The sequence below is a fragment of the Rhagoletis zephyria genome, unplaced genomic scaffold, assembly GCF_001687245.7.
Source record: "Rhagoletis zephyria isolate East Lansing unplaced genomic scaffold, Rhagoletis_zephyria_1.1 Rzeph_scaffold_00005, whole genome shotgun sequence".
NCBI classification, from domain to species: Eukaryota; Metazoa; Arthropoda; class Insecta; order Diptera; family Tephritidae; genus Rhagoletis; species Rhagoletis zephyria.
The window spans coordinates 649,511-669,330 of record NW_016157089.1 but is presented as its reverse complement, the minus strand read 5'-3'; the positions used below and the strand labels follow the sequence as shown (position 1 = coordinate 669,330).

At 35.1% G+C, this 19,820-nt stretch overlaps 1 protein-coding gene across 3 annotated transcripts in view; it reads right to left on the bottom strand.

The window, feature by feature from the left end:
* Window positions 1–19,820, bottom strand: part of Lim3 (Lim3 homeobox protein) — a 204,060-nt gene that overhangs the window by 33,075 nt on the left and 151,165 nt on the right. For 2 of the 3 annotated variants that reach the window (XM_017631998.1, XM_017632063.1), the window contains exon 1: window positions 3,546–4,046. The exons of the other annotated variant lie outside the window; for it this stretch is intronic. In XM_017631998.1, the coding sequence (XP_017487487.1) occupies window positions 3,546–3,660 (115 nt within the window). In that variant the 5' untranslated portion in view covers window positions 3,661–4,046. Of the gene's footprint in view, window positions 1–3,545; window positions 4,047–19,820 lie in introns of those variants that run through there. 3 annotated transcript variants of the gene reach the window in all.

Sequence of the window (19,820 nt, the reverse complement as noted above, 5' to 3'; positions counted from 1 at the left end):
TTTATTCAAAATGATGGTTGCAACAATTCTTTGCCAGGAAATACGTTTATGATAAAATTTTGGAAAATGGGCGTGGCACCGCCCACTTATGATCACGTATATGTATCTCGCTAACCGTTCTAGCAATTTGTACCAAACTCGGTATGGTTATTGTGCTTGCCACATAAAAGTAAACCATTGAAAATTGTTGAAATCGGACTAAAATTACGGCCGCTTTTCATATAACGGTAAATTTCAGAAATGCTTGAAATTTCAATATTTTGAAATTTAAGGACGCTAGTTTACTTAAAATTTATACACGCCGGCTTATCATGTAGCGGTAGCTTTCGGAAAGGGGGAAAACATATATTTAATACTTGCGCCGGGTATTTAATGTTCGGCTCCGCCCGAACTTAGACTTTCTTACTTGTTTCTATATTGCTTTGACCAGGGCCGAACGCAGGTCATTCGGAGTGGCTTAACGCTCTTGTAACAGGCTACAGCGACCAACAAAACATACAAGTTAGAAAAAAACAAGCTTACAAGTGCAACGCTCTTCTGCAGGTATGGCACTCAGTAGGGCAATAATACCAGCCACGAGTACATATACTCGAAAATAGATAATCGCGTCTCGGTCATGCTGTTTATAGAACTTTTCCTTGCGTGTGGAACTCAAACCGACTGCCGACCGCCGTGCTTATTCATACCGAACTTTAAGCGATAGTAAACGAACCAGCCCTGATTGAATTATTTAAATAACAGTCCAAAATTAATAATTTCACGGAACTCCGGCGACTTTTCTACGGAACCTTTGGGTTTCGCGGAACCTACTTTAGGAAGCACTGGTCTAAGGAATTGTTTAGGTATAAACGACTTTTGTTTGGAGTTGGAGTTGCTCCAGAAATTTTTCAACGCACGATGGAAAACATGTTGTCGAGATGCCGGAATTCACTTAATTGTTTGGAGGATATATACCCCTATGCTGTAATCCGTCGTTGACTCGATTTTGCTACGAATCGTAAAATTGGTATGCTGGAATCCGCGTTGTCGTATCGTAATTTCGTAATTCGTAGGCCATCTTCGAAATTCGTAATGTTGGTATGCCTGAATCCGACGTAGCTGTCATTTTTATTTATTTGTCGGAAATTTTGTACGAATAGCAACTCGTGTCGAAGCGAAACAAATGGTTTTAAAATATCAATAAAAAAGTGTGTAAAGGCAAAAATATGTATGTAAGTTGAAGTGTGAATAGAAAAAAAAAATATTTACAAAATTATCAGATCGGAGATCACAACACATCGCTCGCAATACGAAAAACTGGTGGAATGTGTGAGCGAAAGGCCGGACAATGGACGAGGCTTTGTAAAAGGAGCTAAAGAGGATGTGGTAGAATTTTGGGAAAGCGTTTCGAGAATTAAAGCGGCACAATATCTAGTGAAATGGAGGCCCTTAAAAGGAGGGAGCTTACATTTTATCATTTAATCTAAATGGATCAGAACAATCTCCTTTGTATATTAGCAACTGTTAGCTGTTCTTCCTCCTGGGACAAAAGTGCACCGGTCACTGAATCCTTTGTATTCTAATTAATTAAGGAAAAGTCTTTTCAAATAATGATTAAACTATTTTTTTTATTTCACAATTCCCTTGGGATTTTATTTATTTTGATTTGTTTCTGTCAAAGCAGCTGATTAAGAGCTTCCAATTTCACTATTTTAGTTGGCAATGCCGTTGATAGTTACGATCGGGTTACAGCATACCAATTTTCGAATTTTCGGAACGGAGCTACGAATTCGTAACTACGAACTTTTGGATTACAGCATGCGGGTAATAGTTTTTTTTTGGACGAATCGGCGAGTAGCATGATGCAAATTTATGCATTATCTATTTTTAATGGAAACAATGTTAAATTGAATGAAGGGAATTGAAGGCACAAAAGCTCAAACTTTTGAGACATATACTTTCAGCCAAAGGTATAGATTACGACCCTGAGCTTTTTGTGCTTACGGACTCATTTAGAAGAGTTTTTAGCAGACTTGGGAGAAGTTCACGAAGACTGGTGTGAAGTTTTCTTCCGAAACAAAAAAAAAATTATTAAGATTTGTACCACGATTTTATTTTTTAGGAAAAAGTGGAAAAAACAACAAAGCATAAGCGGTAAAAGTTATAACTGCTATTTCGGAGATCACCACATCTCAACATCAGACTTATTTTTCCAGAGTTCAGCAGGAATCGAAGCCGCATCATCGATGTGCAAATCCAGCAATTTTTAACGAGAACCCAGTATTTTTCATTCGTCCTTAGTTTGGAACAGTTTGGTGGATTGGATTATTTTGGCACAAAAGTTACGTTGTGCCGCAGTGGCATGAAGCGAGGTGTCGCATTCTTTCATATAAAGATCTTGTTGATTGTCGCCGTTGTCACGAACAAGGCTGCGGCTTCGGTAAGAGCGATTTTTATTCGCGCGAGTACACCGCCAAGGTATCTGCGTATATTTGTTGAAGTGGTTTACCGGGACCACAACATACGAAATGTGTGAATAAAAATCGCTCTTACCGAAAGCGCAGCCTAAGCTTTTTCTTTTGCCACAAGTGCTGAAGATTTTATAAACAAGGAGTTCTTTGGTTCTTTTTTTACTTTTTTGCTCTTGGGATTTTAGTGACATTTTATCGCTAATTCCTTTACAGGAAGATGCGACAAGGCTAGGAAAAGTATGACGGACTATTTTATTCGACGCAGTCCTTATACATAAAGTTCAAAAATGACTTGTGTTTATTGCCAATGTTCTGTAAATTTTTTCACTTATGACAATAGGAGTCGTTATGTCACCATGCCCAATCCCTTAATTGTGTTGGTAGTCATAAAGTAGATATACCAAATTTTTTGATTCACTTATGAAAGGAGAACCGATACTGATGCATACATAAAAAAATATTATGTACATATGTAGGTATGATTAACTACTTTTTGGGCAAGTATATTTCAATGTCGGCCGCTGTGGCGTAGTGGTAAGCAGTGCGCGCTTCCACTCCGCAGCACCTGGGTTCAAGCCTTGGTCAAAGCAACATCGCAAAGAATATAGGAAAAAGGTTTTTTCTTAACAGCGGTCGTCCCTCGGCGGGCAATGGCAAACCTCCGAGTGTATTTCTGCCATGAAAAACAGCTTCTCATAAAAATACAATCGCCGTCCGGAGTCGGCGTAAAACTGTAGGTAGGTAGGCGCACGCCACAAGTCGGAGGAGAAGCTCGGCCAAACACTAACATATGTGTAAGCGCCAATCTATTATTATTATTATTATTATATTTCTGCGAACTTTAAATATATATACATGCATAGATGTACATATACATACATACTTATACATATATATTTTACATTAATTTCAAAATTTTGTTAATCCATGCCGTCGGAGTGATCGTTTGTAGACCTACATACATGGGTGTCAATAATTCACTTTAAAAACTTTGTTTGCATTTTTCGTATCCACAGTAATTACACACACACGGCCATTAAAGTAAATGCGTATACATATTATGTAATACATATGTACATAATCAGTTTCACTTACACAATAAAAATTCTGGCAATTGACTTAAATTGATTGGCGGTACACGATCATCACATTTTCCACCACCGGAACACAGAAAGTCACTTTTAAACATCATAAGTTTTAAAAGTTCCATTCTGTAAATTTCGAATCAGCGTAGCACAGCACTAAAAACTGACCGTGCGGCGTTGAAAACGTTTACACATAATCCATATCCATAATCGCAATTAAATGCATATTGTCGGTGGCTACAACCGCCCGCGAATTTGAACTTTCAAAGCGGGTATTTTATGCAAAATTTTGAATATAGATTTCTTTGCAGAAAATCACAAAGAAAAAACAAACACCGTCGATCTATATCACGCAAGAAAAAGTAGTCGACTCTCTGCAGCCGACCGAGTTCGCGAGTGCCAAAGCACGTACAAAAAACGCCACCAGCAGAAACTATTTCTCGTAGTTGAAAGGTGCGTCTCGTACCGAACTGTCGCTGACCGAATTGATGCACTGCAAGCCCATCTTTACGGATGGACGGTTAGGTTAGGTGTGCTCTCTGCAAGTGCACTGGATAATTCAGGGGTAAAAACGGTAAACAGTCAGCCACTGCTAGGAAAATACAACAAACAAATAACAGTAAAGCAAAAGGACAAAAAACAAAAACAATAACAAAGTTGATAACTTTACGTTGGTGGTATTGTTTTCTTACTGGTTTTATTGTTTTTGTCAGATTTGTATGAAGTTGCTGACATAATCGTGGTAACGCAGGCCCTACCCTCAAATTCAAGCTCAAAGTTGTTGCTTCCAGTGGAAAATGGAGAGAGAGTGCTTTGCTGAATTAGTTTTGAGCAACCACCAGCACACAAGGGGTGCATGTGTGTATGTATGCAGTTGTAAGGGGGCGATGGGGTTGGTGGGCGTCAGGGTGGTTGACAATCTGAAAGTAACTTCGGTTTGATACTGGTCGTAGACATTTGACTTTCGGTGCAATGTGAGCGGATTGTGCGCTCAACACTTTTACATCGCCTGCATGGCTGGTTGCTCGGGGTAAGTGCTGCAGTTTCTGAAGTTGTTGCTGGGCTCCAGCAATTCAGTTGGGTCGAATAGTCGTTTTACCTACGAAACATATGCATGCTCCAAAGCGTATGTGTGCGTCTGCTTAGTGTGGGCTGAGCTGGGTTGGCCCTTCTGTGCCTGATTACCGCGCCGAGCAAAAATGCTTACGCTTTTTTACTTGAAATTCTATGCAAAGGATATGGCTGTGTGCGGATACAAATATTGTAAACGTGGAGGAAATTTTGAGAATTTAAATGGAATTGAAATAGAGAAGGGGTGCAAGAGAGCGAGAGAGTGTAATGGAGCTGATTTCTAATGCGAGAGCACACTGAAGCGCTTTTGAACTGATCTGGATTGGTTGTTTTGTGGGTTTGCATTTTTGGGGAGTGGTCTTTAAATGCAAACATTTATTTGTTTAATATGTTTGTATGTGTGTACATATGTGTGTATATAAGCACGTAAATACGTTTGTTAAAACGCGGGTGCGTATTTAGAGAGTTTCGTTTGTTTTTTACTTCTTTACTCACATACAAAATTTAGTGCATTAACGGTAAGATACATTTGTGTGTACATATGTATATATGTACGAGTATTTATATACATGAAAATATACATATGTACATATGTATATACAAACCTAGATATATTCATACATATACACATATGTAAGTACTTACATTACAGAAAGACTTGCACAAAATACTTGCAACTGGCTCCGCACATACATACATACGTATATGTATATCTATGTAAGTGCATACATATGTATGCACACATAATACATGACTGGTTGTTTTGGCGTTAAAATGCTTTTTGTCATCTCTATTATGCCATTTTGTTTAGACATTAAAGTGACCTTAAATTACTTAGTGATGAGCATGGTCGATACTTTTGTGCAATAAACCATATATTTATTGGTAAAACGCTTGAAATGTGGCTCGGCCTCTCACGTGTACAATTAGATACTAGCATGAACATTAGGCTACCCCATAAATAAAATTTTTTTTGAAATGTGAAGCGCCATAGTTGCAGAAAATTTACATTTGACATTCTAAGTAAAATGCAAAAAATCAATTTCAATTTGGTTGATATATTGTAGTTCCGCCCAAGGATTGAAAATCCGCTTAAAAAAACCCTTAAAAACTACGAATATCTTAAATTTCTTCGTGCACTGACTTTGAAGTCAAATTTTTTTAAATGAAGGCAGTTGAAGCCTTGATTTGAGCTTGTTTAAAATGAAGCTCTCTCTAGCCTCGTGCCCAATCACGTTATTACTTGCATCGGTTACCATTTTCACGCATCCTCCATTTCAACGTGCTGCTTTAAATCCTCGGAAAGAATGTCGTCAAGTAATGTCAGTTTAAATTTCTAGTTTCACTTCTTCTTATCCGCGAACTTAGCTATCTTACAGAAAACGTGTTTCGTATTTTTTGTTGTACCAACTTTTTCAAAAAAAAATCTAGCTTTTGACGCTGGAAAAATAAAACAAAGGAAAGCCAAACATATAAGTAGAGGAATTTTCTAATATTTTTAAATAATTTTCTTCATGAAAATTAAGAAAAAACCAGCTGCTGCTTTCATGGATATTGTAACACATGGAATAGATGTACGGATGGAGCTATAAGAGCCCCCGCACACCACAGAATTTATCGACCGCCTAGTTAAATATTAGGGGTCGCTTGAAATATGTACATAAAGATGTATGGGGGTGCGCACACTACACCATCTAAATCGCTCCGACTAATTAGTTGTGGTGGAATGGAACGACTACCGAGCCCAATCTAATCGGCGGCCGTAGTCCGTGGTGTGTAATGGATCTAAAACATTTAAACAATAAATATTTCCGTCACATTTTCGTTTTTATGATTTTTATTCCTGTGATTAGCAGTGGCAAGAATATATGTATTAACCCTACAATGGTCACGTGGTCTACGATCGTCGACCACTTCTTTGAAAATAGTACTATCTTTTAATATTCTTTCTTACGATAGTTGCGCTTTTCAGTAGCTGTTGCTAATACATACGTCTGCTCACATAATCAGTAGTTTAGGTGCGCTGAGGGGGAGAGATTAGAAATTGTATCACGGCTGAAACATAACTGGTCTACATATGTAGACCTCGTGACCAATGGCGTTTTAGTTTTTGTTTCAACATTATTTATATTTTAAATTCATTATTTTGATAGGTAAAATTAAGTAATATTTACTAAGTTTTCATACTCATGAATTTAAAACAATACTGTTAAGGCAAAAATATGTCAGAACTAAAAAAAAGATAAGTGGAGACGCCCAAGAATTTTGCAGTGTTTTTGAGACGGTTGGACGAACTGCCGATTGGAAAAGAGCGCTGCTATGTTTTCTCCACCCACAGCAAATTATGTCGGCCGTTTTCATATCTGCCCTCGAAGTAAGAATAAATATTCCAGAAGGGCATGTGTTAGTTGTGGAAGACTTACTAGAAAAACGCGCATGAGGAATGCCTGCACATTTTGCGTAAGTGAGTAAAATTTTCCTAAGTTCAATGGCCTCTAATTAATTTATTTTTGAATGGAATTTTGCTTTTGGTTTTTTAGGTGAAATGTTTTAATGCTTTGTTATGATGAAAAATAGTTTGTTCATTGTTTTCAATATATAAATATATTTATTTAATTAATTGTATGCCTGTTCTCAAAAACACTAAAAACTGGGTGCAGTTTGTCTCTTTTGGTTCCTTTTTTTAAATTAAAAATATTTTGTCTCAAAATCTATTCCAAGCGATTTAGAAACGTTCCATAAATTTGTTTGTGCTATATTATCATTTATATTCTCATAATTATTTGTCCTATTTCAAAACAAAAATGGGTACGATCGTAGACCAGGTGACTATTGGAGTAACTATATACCACGTGACCATCGAAGGGTTAAATACGTATACATATGTATATTAAAAATGAAGTGATCAGTTATGAAATACAGTATATTTTGCTTAGCTGCACATCCTTCTTTGCACGAAAAACTTGTGCACTTAACCGAAAAAGGCACTTAAGCGAATTTTCTTTACTACTTCAATGAGGAAGGTATACAAATCCCTATGAAACCAAATAATGGAGAAGCACTTACCACGTAGAAATTACTGCAAGCGAAATTTTTACCGAATAGTATCTAATTATCTATATAACTACATAAATTGATAGCCATTTTCGTTGTTCCACGAGATGAGCAAAATAAATAAAAGATTGTAAAATTAGGTAATTGTAGGGTCAGTGCAGGTAAACGTAGTACTTTCTTTGATAATTGATACTAGTTGCACAATTTTTAAGGCAGGTATCGCCAATGTGCAGGTATGTTGAATGCATCTATCGGAGCAGATTCCTTATAAATGTTTAAAATAATGCCTCTGATGCACATTTTGGGGTAGGTATCTTAAATGTGCACTTAAGCATAAAGGCAGCAAAGCAAAATATACTGTATATAAATCTTTACATGTTCTGTTAAAAAACATCTAAAGTAACAAGCGAAAATCCCCAAGTTCTATATAACAGCAGTCGCCACATTACGTGTTTGTCACAGACACGGTTTATGTCAAAAATGTTGAAGTGAACCTACCTTCTAAAAATTATTGTATCATGGGTAGCGCCCATCTCGGTACTGCTATTCCGCTCTGAGTGAATTTGACAGAATCGTTGTTTGTATGACGTCACACTTGTGCAACTTGTTTACGTTTACCTTGCAAAACTTTGTCTTCTTCTTCCATTCTTGCTCGCGTTTTGGCGTTTCTCTCTCGCAATTGCACCAGTGTGACGTCACACAAAAGTTATTCTCAAAAGTCCTCTCTGGTGGGCGCAATCTTGTATTCTATCATTCTGCTATTTTACCCATGGTGAAGCGAATACAGAAGGTGGTGCTGATTGTGATACCGCTAACTCTCTCTTGAACATTCTGTTTATTGCCTGTGTAACATACACATATATAGCCATATACAAAACATATACATACTGACAGATCTCTCTCAGCTCTCTCCACCGGCAAATCTGCGATGACATTATATTCAGGTTACTCTCTCTAATTTCACTTCAATCCGCGAAGTCTTGTATTCTATTGGTCTTTTCTCATACCTATAGTGCACTCTCTGTGTTGTTCATGTAAAATTTTCAATTTATTTATTCTCTCGAAAGCGAAAATCTAATACGGACAATTTATTTTTGCTCCGATTTTTACTCCTGAATCCAGTTTCAGTTGTCCGAACACTGTTTGTACTGTTTTATAAACGTCAAACCGCGCAACAGTTAGTTTTAGGATTGAGCAGATTTAATCATGAAATTTTGTATCCAGAACAAAAAATTAAAAACTCTGTATAGTTAACAATATACATATAAATTTATTTAAGAAAGGTCTAATCTAAAATTCTAAATGAAATTATGTTGTTTACAGCTTAAGAAAAATATATGAAGAGAGACAATTTTATTTTTGATTTACAAACAGCAGAAATCAGTAATTTCTAAAATGTCATAATTACAAAGTTAAAAATGAACAAAGTGCAATAAAACTATGGACCCTACAATACTCCCCATTCTACAGAATTAATGCTATTAAATTAAAAGCAACTCGTTTCTTGTTTGATGTTGTGTTATTCATTAAATTAGTGTTTGTTTCAGGTGTTAGTTCTGTTCCAATGATTGCTGGTTTTAGTTTGTCTATCGTAATTGTTTTAACTTCATTATCTACTTCAAGTTTAAAATATTTTTTTGTTTTTTTCCACAAACTTATAAGGTCCTTCGTATGGTTGTTGCAATGATCTTTATTAATAAAACAAATCTACAAGTCTCCAACTCCTTTGGTATAAGTTAACACCTGCTAACGCGCTCATGGGAAACATTCCGTTCTCATGTGAAATGCTGACGCTATGTCTGCAAATATGCGCGTGACAAAAATGAAAACAACGGCAGTAACGGAGTAGCGATCCACCTGCAACTGCAGTCGCTGCAACCACAACAACAACGAAAGCACTAGCAATAGCGAATTGGCGATCCACCTAAAACTACAGTCGCTGGAACAACAACAACACCAAAGATATCAACTACTACAGTCTCTGCTACAGTTGGGATTAAGTAGGGTAGAGTAAGCTTTGTCTTAATTCTAATATTCAGTCTTTTGCCAGGCTCTTAGCTCGTTACTACCGCATATGCGGAGCAAATAAAGTTACGATCAAAATAGATATCAAACCTACATAGTAGGTAGTGTTATTATTTATTCGGAACCCGAAAAGTATAACTTATACATATATACAATAGTAACAGAATTTTGATTATGCTTTAAATTTGCATTAACACTTTTAAAATGTTCCTGTAAACTGCCTAAAACTTCAGTTCGAGCCACAAGTTCACCGGGTAGGCGTAAATTTTGCCCAAAAGCAATCTCTGATGGTGTGGCTGAAATATTTTCGTTATACATCGATCGTAAACCAAGAAGTATGATCGGTAGCTCATCATACCAATTGTTGGTTCTATTTCTAGCCATTATCGTAGCTTTTAACTGCCTGGGAAATCGTTCTACCATACCATTCCCTTGGGGATGAAATGCAGAAGTTATAATTTTGTTAGTTCCGAAAAGAAAATTGACGTAAACTGAGTACCCTGATCTGGAGTGATTTTTAACGGTACCCCAAAACGTGAAACATATTCCCTGAAAAATTTATTTGCAACGAATGCTGCTGAAATGCCCTTTAATGTGTATGCCTCGGGCCAACGTGTGAACCTGTCAACTATTGCAAAAATGTAACGATGTCCTTTGGATTTTGGCAGAGGTCCAACAATATCTAAATAAATATGCTCAAATCTAGTTTTGAGAATCGGAAGTTTAATTGCTGGAGGTTTAGTGTGTCGATTATTTTTTGATTTTTGACAATTTATACATTCTTTGGACAAATATTAATTTCTTTGCGTATTTTTGGCCAATAGTACTTTTTTATAATAAGACAACGTGGAGCTCTTGTACCAGTATGTGTAATGTCAAGTAACATATTAAAAACTGTTTGGCGTAAACTGTTTGGTACAAACGGTGTTGGATTCTCACCTGTAATTTCACGCAAAATATTAAAATTTAAAAGTGGAATTTGAATTAGTTTAAGGATATGTGATGTGTCTCCAGATTTTAATTTGTTTAGTTCCTCGTACTGTTCTTGGTCATTTTGTAAAATTTTGAAATTTAGTTCTGTATTCTTAATTGCATCAACTTCGATAGCTCGCGATACTGTGTCAGCTACAAGATTTTCTTGTCCTTTAATATACCGAATGTCGTTAGTAAATTGTGCAATGAATTCCATATATCTAGTTTGTTTTGGACTACGTTCGGTTTTTGAACTCAAAGCAAATATGAAAGGCTTGTGATCTGTAAAACTGTAAATTGTCGCGAAAATGTTTAATGTTCCAAAAAAATAGCTAGCAACTCCCTGTCAAATGCACTGTACTTAATTTCGGATGGAGAAAGTTTCTTAGAAAAGAAAGCTACTACATCAAACGTTTGATGTATGACCACACCAATTTCCGTATTAGATCCATCCACATTTAAAGAGAGTTTGGCATATTTGTTAAAATGATTTAACAATATCGTAGACGCAAACTTTTCTTTAATGCATTCAAAGGCTTTATTTGTTGTGCCATCCCAAATTAAGGTCTTGTAACGTTTCTTATTCGTTCGATTGATTAAATCGTAGATAACTGCAGTAAACCCATCTAATTTTTGTATGTATCGATGGTAGTAGTTAACCATGCCTATAAACTTCTGCGCCTGTTTAATAGGTCTTAAAAATGCTGGTATTCATGTACACTTGCGACTAATAGGTCATCAATATATGTGAAAACAAAATCTAAACCACTAACTACTTCATTACAAACAGCAAAGATCACATAATTCTAAAATTTCATAATTACAAAGTTAAAACTTAACAAAGTGCAATAAAACTATGGACCCTACACTCTGTTTTTTGAGGTCTTCTGGAAAACCAATTGTGGTAGGTGCTATTTGTACTTCACATTTAGAAATACATACATACGTACCAGGACTGTTCGATGAACACACTAGAGAACTCTAGTGCAGGAAAATGCATTCGATGTACCTTTTTGTGCACTAAATTGATCTGAACTGACACTTTACTGCACTAAACTACGCTAGCTTCATATCTGGTGCAAGTTAGTGTAGCACTTACAATCAGCTGTTCCTTCAGTGAAAAAACCATACGATAGCAATTTTCATCAACAAATAGAAGAATATGTCAAATTTTAAATTGCGTAAATGAAATTTAATGAGAAACTAAATATGGACAAATCTAAAAAAGAGGTACACTTTCAAATTAAAAAGTTTATCTTTTAGTTTGTGTGCACGCCCATGTTTTATATATGATTCTATTCGTAATCTCTTAATAAATCGATAAATATAAGTGTAATTGATTTTCATCAAGTTCTTCAAAAGCTCGACGAGGAATAAACATTTACATTGCTGAAATAGAAAACAAAGGATAAGGTGGGTTCAAAGTACGCTGTGCAAGTTGTAAATTTTGAGCAGAGTTTGAAAGTTGAACTCACTTAATTGAGACGTTCTAAATTCAATGGCATCCCCCGTTTTACCAGATTGGCACCGGTTTTCGAGATAACGGTGCTTGACAATTTGTTTAAATTTTAACTATTTTATAAATGACTCCCTCAGTTTTGAAGTTATTTTACCAAAATTTTGCGCATAACGGTTTTTAATATTACCTTACTTATTCTTTAAAATTATCGAAATAGCTTAACTTTAACATTTAGCTCCAATACAACTGATTTCTCAGATATGAATCTGTCTGTAGGTTTGGAATTTTATCTTTAAACCGCCGCTGTTTCCTTTGAAATCGCTTCATTAGTTCTCGTGCAATAAGCGCTTTAGTAAAGCTCTAAAAATTACAACTTCAACCTTTGAGGATGGCATCCATATCGAGACGTAAGACGTATTCTACGTCAAAATATGTGCCACATAACTACAGGGAAAGTGTATCACAGCGCACGGCAGTGCGCGCGAGTGACGAAAGCAGCCACAGTAGCATGCTGAAATGAATCGCTTATATATACACGAGATTTGGAAGTTTTTATCCAGACGTCCAATCGACATGTTTGAGTTATCGTTGGAAAGGTCTTGCAGAGTTTGTCCAGAAAATATATTCAAGCTTCATAAACGATTAACCGGATTTTTAAAAATTAGGCTAAAGTGTTGCGAAACAAAAAACGTTTTTTTGCCTTTGCCGGTTAAAGGGGGCATGTGGCTACACCCAACATATTTAGATGCCTTGGTATGTATGTGGCGTCTGTACGTACCTTCATTTAATTTTTTTCAAACTTTCAGGAATTGAAGTACCAAAAAAACTAGGAAGGTTTTGTTCCAGGATGTTTTGATTCGTATGCCTTTGTGGGCGTGGCTGCTGCCTCAAATTCGAAAAGAGGCAATTTTTTAAACTACCACTGAGGCCGCACTACTCAGTCCATGTCATTGATGTGGATATCAGTAGAAGGGTCGTCAAACAAGCTATCTAACGCTATCTTTTGTGTTTATAAAATATAAATATGTCATAACTTTACCGCCTGAAAACTAATAATCGGGCTGCTGAAAATATACATTTCGGGCATTTTCTCAAAAACTGGTCAGTCGATTTTATTCTAAGTTTCCACAAATCTAGCCCAAAGTCTTAGCTTTCATCTGGCATACAGCTTATATCTTGGAAGACTTTTGTTGTGGAGATATTGCGATTCAAATTGAAAAAAATGTCGCTCCAAAAAGGGTCAAATGGTTAAAATTAACATGTCCGTATAATTTGGTTACTTTAAGATATAAAAATAACATACCGAGTTCCCCGAAAAAAATTTCTAACTCCCCGATTGCCACTTAAACCGAAATTCCTTGGAAATCGGGGAATTTCCCGCGAGTTGACAGGTTGAAGAATGCAGCTGTGCTAATCACTTCGTACATGTCTTGGAAACTACAATTTGTATGTATTTTAGAGTTTTTTTTTAGTCACATTCCAGAATTGTAACATTTTTCCCCATTTTAATTGCAGGTATGTACACAGTATGTAACTATGCTACATGGGTTTATCACCTGCACTTAACGTACCTGGGAAGACGCGTTACCCACAGTTGTACATAAATATGTATGTATGAATGCATTTAGTTCACCCAATGTGCCGCTACTACTTACATACATATGTATAAATTGCCACTGAGCAAAACTACTTCAGAAAAAAGCATTAGTTTAATATCACGAGTGCAACATCGTACACGCGATAGAAGTAAAACTTCGTAAAAAAAGCACATACGTGCGCCCCACACCCGGTAGAAATCTTAACAAAAATTTAACTACGAGGCAATCAGACGAATACAGTTGTTAATTGTATCCAAAGTTGGTACCAAGTTGATAAGTGTAGGGTTAATACTATTTACTATTGTACTTTGTTCATTTTTGTACTTTGTTATTTTTGAATTATTGAATTAAGTTCTTTTTCAATTTATGTAAATCAAAAAGAAAATTTTTGATTACTTCAGAATTTTTCTTCTTGCTGAAAGCATGTAATATTATTTTGTTAAAGAGATAATTTAAATACATAAAATTAAAATTTTTAACCACACTTCAATAAGTTTTTATCATTTCTCATAATTTTTTTTTATTTTTAACTTTTTCGAAAACAAAGGATGTGATCATTCTTTTTCGCTTTATTCCGTATTCGAAAAATTATATGTTTCAATGGACACATCGATTTGAATACATAATTTAGATTTAGATAATATTTTTAGCAATTTATTTGAGAAAAATAAAACATTTAGATTATTGTTTGTATTTTCATCGATTTTAAATTTGCTACCCCTTAAAATAATTGATATCGTCTACTGCTTGATACACAAAATAAAAAACAGAACTTTTGCAACGATTCGTATGAATAAAAAAGATTTTCCCTACGTTTCAAAGGCAGTTAAAAAATGCGTATAATTTTCGTCACGAAATTGATATCATAAATTTTGTGTTTCTAGTTCAGCTTTCGTCACTCGAAAATTTTACCTCAAAGAGGTGTATTATTTGATACTAATTATACATCTTGCTTATAGTAATTATGGTGCATATTTATAGGCTTATTTTTCCGAGCTATACTTATTACAGAGCTGTAAAATGATTGAATCAATAGGATCTGCATTCACTCGACATTCTTTTCAAAATTATGATTGTTTGTTTGTATAAAAAAAGCCTCATTCCTGAGTGGCTTAAAATGTTTGAAAACAAATAAACTGTGTTGTGTTTTTGAATGGTAGATTGACATTCAGTATGAAATGTGAATGTAACAGAAGCATTCGCACACACAAATGATTGTATATTTAAAATGAATGCACACGTTTTTACCATTCAGTACTAATACTTTTTTCCCAGGGTTGAAATATTTTATACTTTAAAGTTTAAACATATCTGGAATTGAAAAAAAAACATATATGTATACGTATGTATGTATTTCAACGCGTATGTATAGACGTTTTCTGACATTAACCCATGGCTAATGACTGGTGCGAAATCAGTTCAAACAAACATCGCAACCGTCGAGCACAAAGGACACATCTTGATACATACATTTACATATATTACATTCGAAACTAGTGAACTGTATATAGAAATATAAAACAGTGTCAATGGAATTGAGTTTTTAAAACTCTTGCTTGAAAAAACTTAAGAATTTCATTACCGGCATCTGCCCCTTCGTATTATAGACTTTTAGAACTATAAAAGGTCTATTCTGCACGTAACCGAAGATTTTTTAACCGGAAAATTTTATTACCAAAAAATGTTACCTGTTCATGTCACCGCGATTCTAGGAACGTTGGTAATGCTATATATTCAGCAATTCATCCATGAAGAATTGTGGAAATTCTGGCATTGCATATTTCACGGGGCGGGGCAATATTTTGTTACCAGCTTATGAGATGGTAACAAAATTTACCGGTTACAAGAGTACACCAATTGCGAAAAGGGGTTAAAAATTGATTGTAGACATTTTTTCGCAGAATATATGTATATATAAATTTAATTTGTATGATTTTTTTTCTATTAATTTTTTTCTTCAGTTATCAAATTTGAAAACTTTCAAAACGAAATTTTATAGGGTTCTTGTTTTCTTTAAAGAGGGTTTGAGGAGTTACATTGTAAAATTTTTTTTATTAATTATTAATTAAAAGGTGTACTATTTAAACATATTTACTACGCACTTCTGCAGTAGGGTACTATAACTTTTCTCACGTAACGGATATTTGGAACAACCAAAATCGAGATAGATATATACTACATTTATGTACATATGTATGTATATACCGTAAATGCCCAGAATAAAAAGAGAAGTTGATTAGTCCATCTCCGTCTGTCTGTCTGTCCGTTTGTTTGTGTACACGATAACTCTAGGAAAAGTTGAGATATCGGAAGAAAATTCGGTACGCGGGTTTCCCTTTATGCAGGGCAGAAGCGTATTGAAAATACAAAAATTAAACCATAACCTGGTCCCTCCCATAAAACGGTAATTTCGAAAAATTCAAAAAATTCAATATTTCCTTAATTACAGAAAACAAATTGCTAAAAAAGTCACATGTTTATTATTATACATTTTTGAAAAATGGGACATATTTCTAACTTTTGAAATCAATTTGCTCAAAACATACATTTAGAATAATGTTTTAAGAAATAATTACACCCGAGCGCATTTGTGCACATGGGTATTATAACTTTGTTCGCATAGCGGTTGTTTGTTGTCTAGGCCTTCAGGTTAATAAAGATTGTAGAAAACGATTTTTGCTTGTGTGGGGTCCCGTTTGATTCCAAAAATTGGAAGGAACTGATTTTTTCAAATTGCAACACCTAATAAATAAATTATTTCTAAAATAGGTTACAGCAGACAATGTTTAATCATTTTTTATTAATATACCGACACCTGATTGGAAGATCAACCTATCTCGGCAGCCAATTCAAAAACGCCCTAACTCAGAAAACTTTTTATGAAAGTCCTACTTCAGAATTTGGTTGAAGAACGCCCTATCTCAAATGAAAATATATTGAAAATTTGCCGAGGTAGGGCGTTTTTGAACCGCATTCTGAGATAGGGCGTTCTTCAACAAAATTCTGAAATAGGGTGTTCTAGAACAGTTTTTTGAGATAGGGAGTTTTCGAACTGGCTGCCGAGATAGGTCGATCTTCCACTTAGGTGTCGATATGTAGTTTTGATGTTAACAAACAAACCAAAACTTGGGTTAAAAAGCGTGCTCAATGAAATGGGTATAAATTCTTAAATATTGCACTTTCGGAAAAGGATGTTAATGAAAATAGGGACCAACGAATTTTGTTAAATATTTTTTTTGTTGGAAATGTTGATAATTTGTGGCTTATTGTAAATGAAAAAACCTCCACAAACCAACAAATTCGATTTTCGAATCTTTATTAACTGCTTGACCCAATAGCGACGAAAAAAAGTACGAAGAAATTTGTATCAAAAATTTTTATAATTAAATAATGAAATGTATATGTATGTCTAAATTTAGAACCAGAAGCTCTTAAATTTGTTAGTTTATATTAACTTATATATGTATGTACTAATTTATGCATTATGCATTATTAATGGTGTATTGGTAACACTTATTTGGAAAGCTGACAATTTTCTAAACAGAGATGTTAAAATCATTAATAATTTATATTTTTCATAATGACATTCTAACGACACGTTCACTAAAAAATATTTCTCCAATTAATATTTTTTATTCTTATAAATCCTTGTACAAATTTAAGTGAAAAAAACTGATGATAACGCTCTATTAACTATTTTTCGTGTTGAAATTTTGAAGTCTTTTTAAAAAAATGCAACCTGGCGTATTTTTCAGAGGGTTTTGTGTGTTCAAAATATTTATATCAATTGATTGGTACTGAGTGGATGTGTGCACACATAGCAAAAGCTGCATTCATCTGAGTGCTTATTCAGTGTTAAAAGTGAATCGTTCGTCATTCAATTTTTTCAATCTTTCTTTGAATATGGAAATGTGTGCAATCGTATCTACTTTGAGTGAATGTAGAATTGGAAAACTTTAAGCCGCATTATTCAATAAGGGAGAATTCAATGAAAACATAATAATATAAAATTGATGATTTTTAATTTCAAATGATTTCACAGTTTTACAGCTCTGACTTATTATAATTGAACTAAAGTATTTCCTTTAAGCGGAAACTGAGTTTGTAATGAGTTTGTAAGGAGACTAGGTGAAGCAATTATTAATACATAGGTAATGTCAAGAGTGTTCAGTTTCAGGATATCAAAATAAGATCCAAGCGGCTGGTCCAAGAAGATTACAGAAATTCAGGAGTTTCATATTCAAGTTTCCATATCTTTTACGATGCGAGCATGTTCAAAAGACAGCGCCAAACAACATAAAAATCCCGCAATGCTACCGCAATCTGACTTCTAAGAGGTCGCGCATCGAGTGTTTTTTCCCCATAGGAATTAAACTTAAGAAAATTCTCTTATTCTCTTTTAAGGTCAATATAATTTTCTAGGATCAATCAAAACGTTCGAAACTGTAAGAATATATTGACTATACGCCATTAAAGTGTTATACGGACTCAGATTCCTTACATTTCCAAACAGGGCAAGCGATTAAAAAATGATAATTTCGGAATTTAAAGAATATGAGTATGCATAATACTTAAATGACATGTAATCAATGTATTCTTATAGTTTCGAGCGTTTTATCGTTATCGTGCGAACTTGTAGCGACGAGTTCAGTATTTTCATTTGTTCTTGAAGTCAGGCTGGGCCCCGGCCGCGGGCTGCTTGCCGCCGAACTTTTTGTCCGAAAGCTTCGCACCTATGAAATCTTTACTGGGGCATCACGTAAACGTCGAATATTGTAATGTGAACAAACTCTACGGCTAGCAGTTGCACAAGAATAATTGGCCTTTTAAATACCCTTCGTTTGAGAACGAAAGTTGTTCACCCGTTCACTGCGACATCGTGACTAAATAACCCGCACGAATGACGCAGCTAAGGCGGCCCCTGCCCTGCCCATTCGCTCAGCGGTTAGGTAAAAACTTTATATCTAAAGCCCAACTCTGCACTTGTATGTACCTCGTTTAATTGCCAAAAGTCTAATTTTTTTAAAGATATTTTCCAAAACGGCTGGTGTTCTCCAAATTGGCCTCTTTGGGCCAGTGTTGTCTAGTACACCATACATACATAAGTTCATACATTCATACATATGTGCATGCGAACAGAAAATATTGGCACAAGAAGTTGCATTAACCAGTTATAATAAACAGGGCCAGAGATCTTGAATATAATAGTTCTCTTGAAAGCCTCCAAAGCATTATTGTCCCTTTTTGACATTGTACAGATTCCGGTGCTATATAAAAGGGCGCATATGATATGAGAAGTTTGTAGAGAGTAAAATTTGTTTTTTGTTTCAATTTCCCAAAGCTGTTGGAAAGAGTTATTAGGGGTATTCTCTGAGTCTTGCAAAGCCCTTGCACGGTGCACGGATTGCACGGTTTGCAAAGCTGTCCCATACGAAAACCGGGTTTTACCGTGCAATCCGTGCAATCTGTGCACCATGCAAGGGCTTTGCAAGACTCAGAGAATACCCCTATTGTTTTCTGCAAATTATATCTTATATTATTCTTATATCTGCAAATTTGTAAATGCTTCAACCCGTGCGTAGGGTTCGAAATTTCAGACTTTGGTATCGATACGGAGTACTCATTCTGGCATCGAGCTCATGGTATCGAAAATCTAAAAGTATCAGGGAAAAAGTATCGATACTGCTCAGTATCGGACTCATTAAAATACGTTTTTTGGGATACTAAAATTATTTTATTCTTCAATCGTATCTAGTTATTTCCTGAAATTAAAACAATAAAATTTTAAATATTTGATTTTTATTTCATTGCAGAACTTACTTTCACGTTAGATGTAATTTTAACGTTAAATGTACATATATACATATATATATGGGGCATTTCACCTCAAGTGACCCAACTTTTGAAATCTATGTCTTCCGATCGGGATGAAATTTGCACCAAGGTTAGTCCTAAAAAATAGTAGTTATGACACAAAATTTCAATGGGATCGGTCAAACACACTCCGAGTTGGAGGGTCTAGAATTTTGACATTTTGGTCAAACGGCCATTTTTTCGGATCCATATAACTAATTACCTATTGTATTTAGAAAATTTTTTCAGGAAT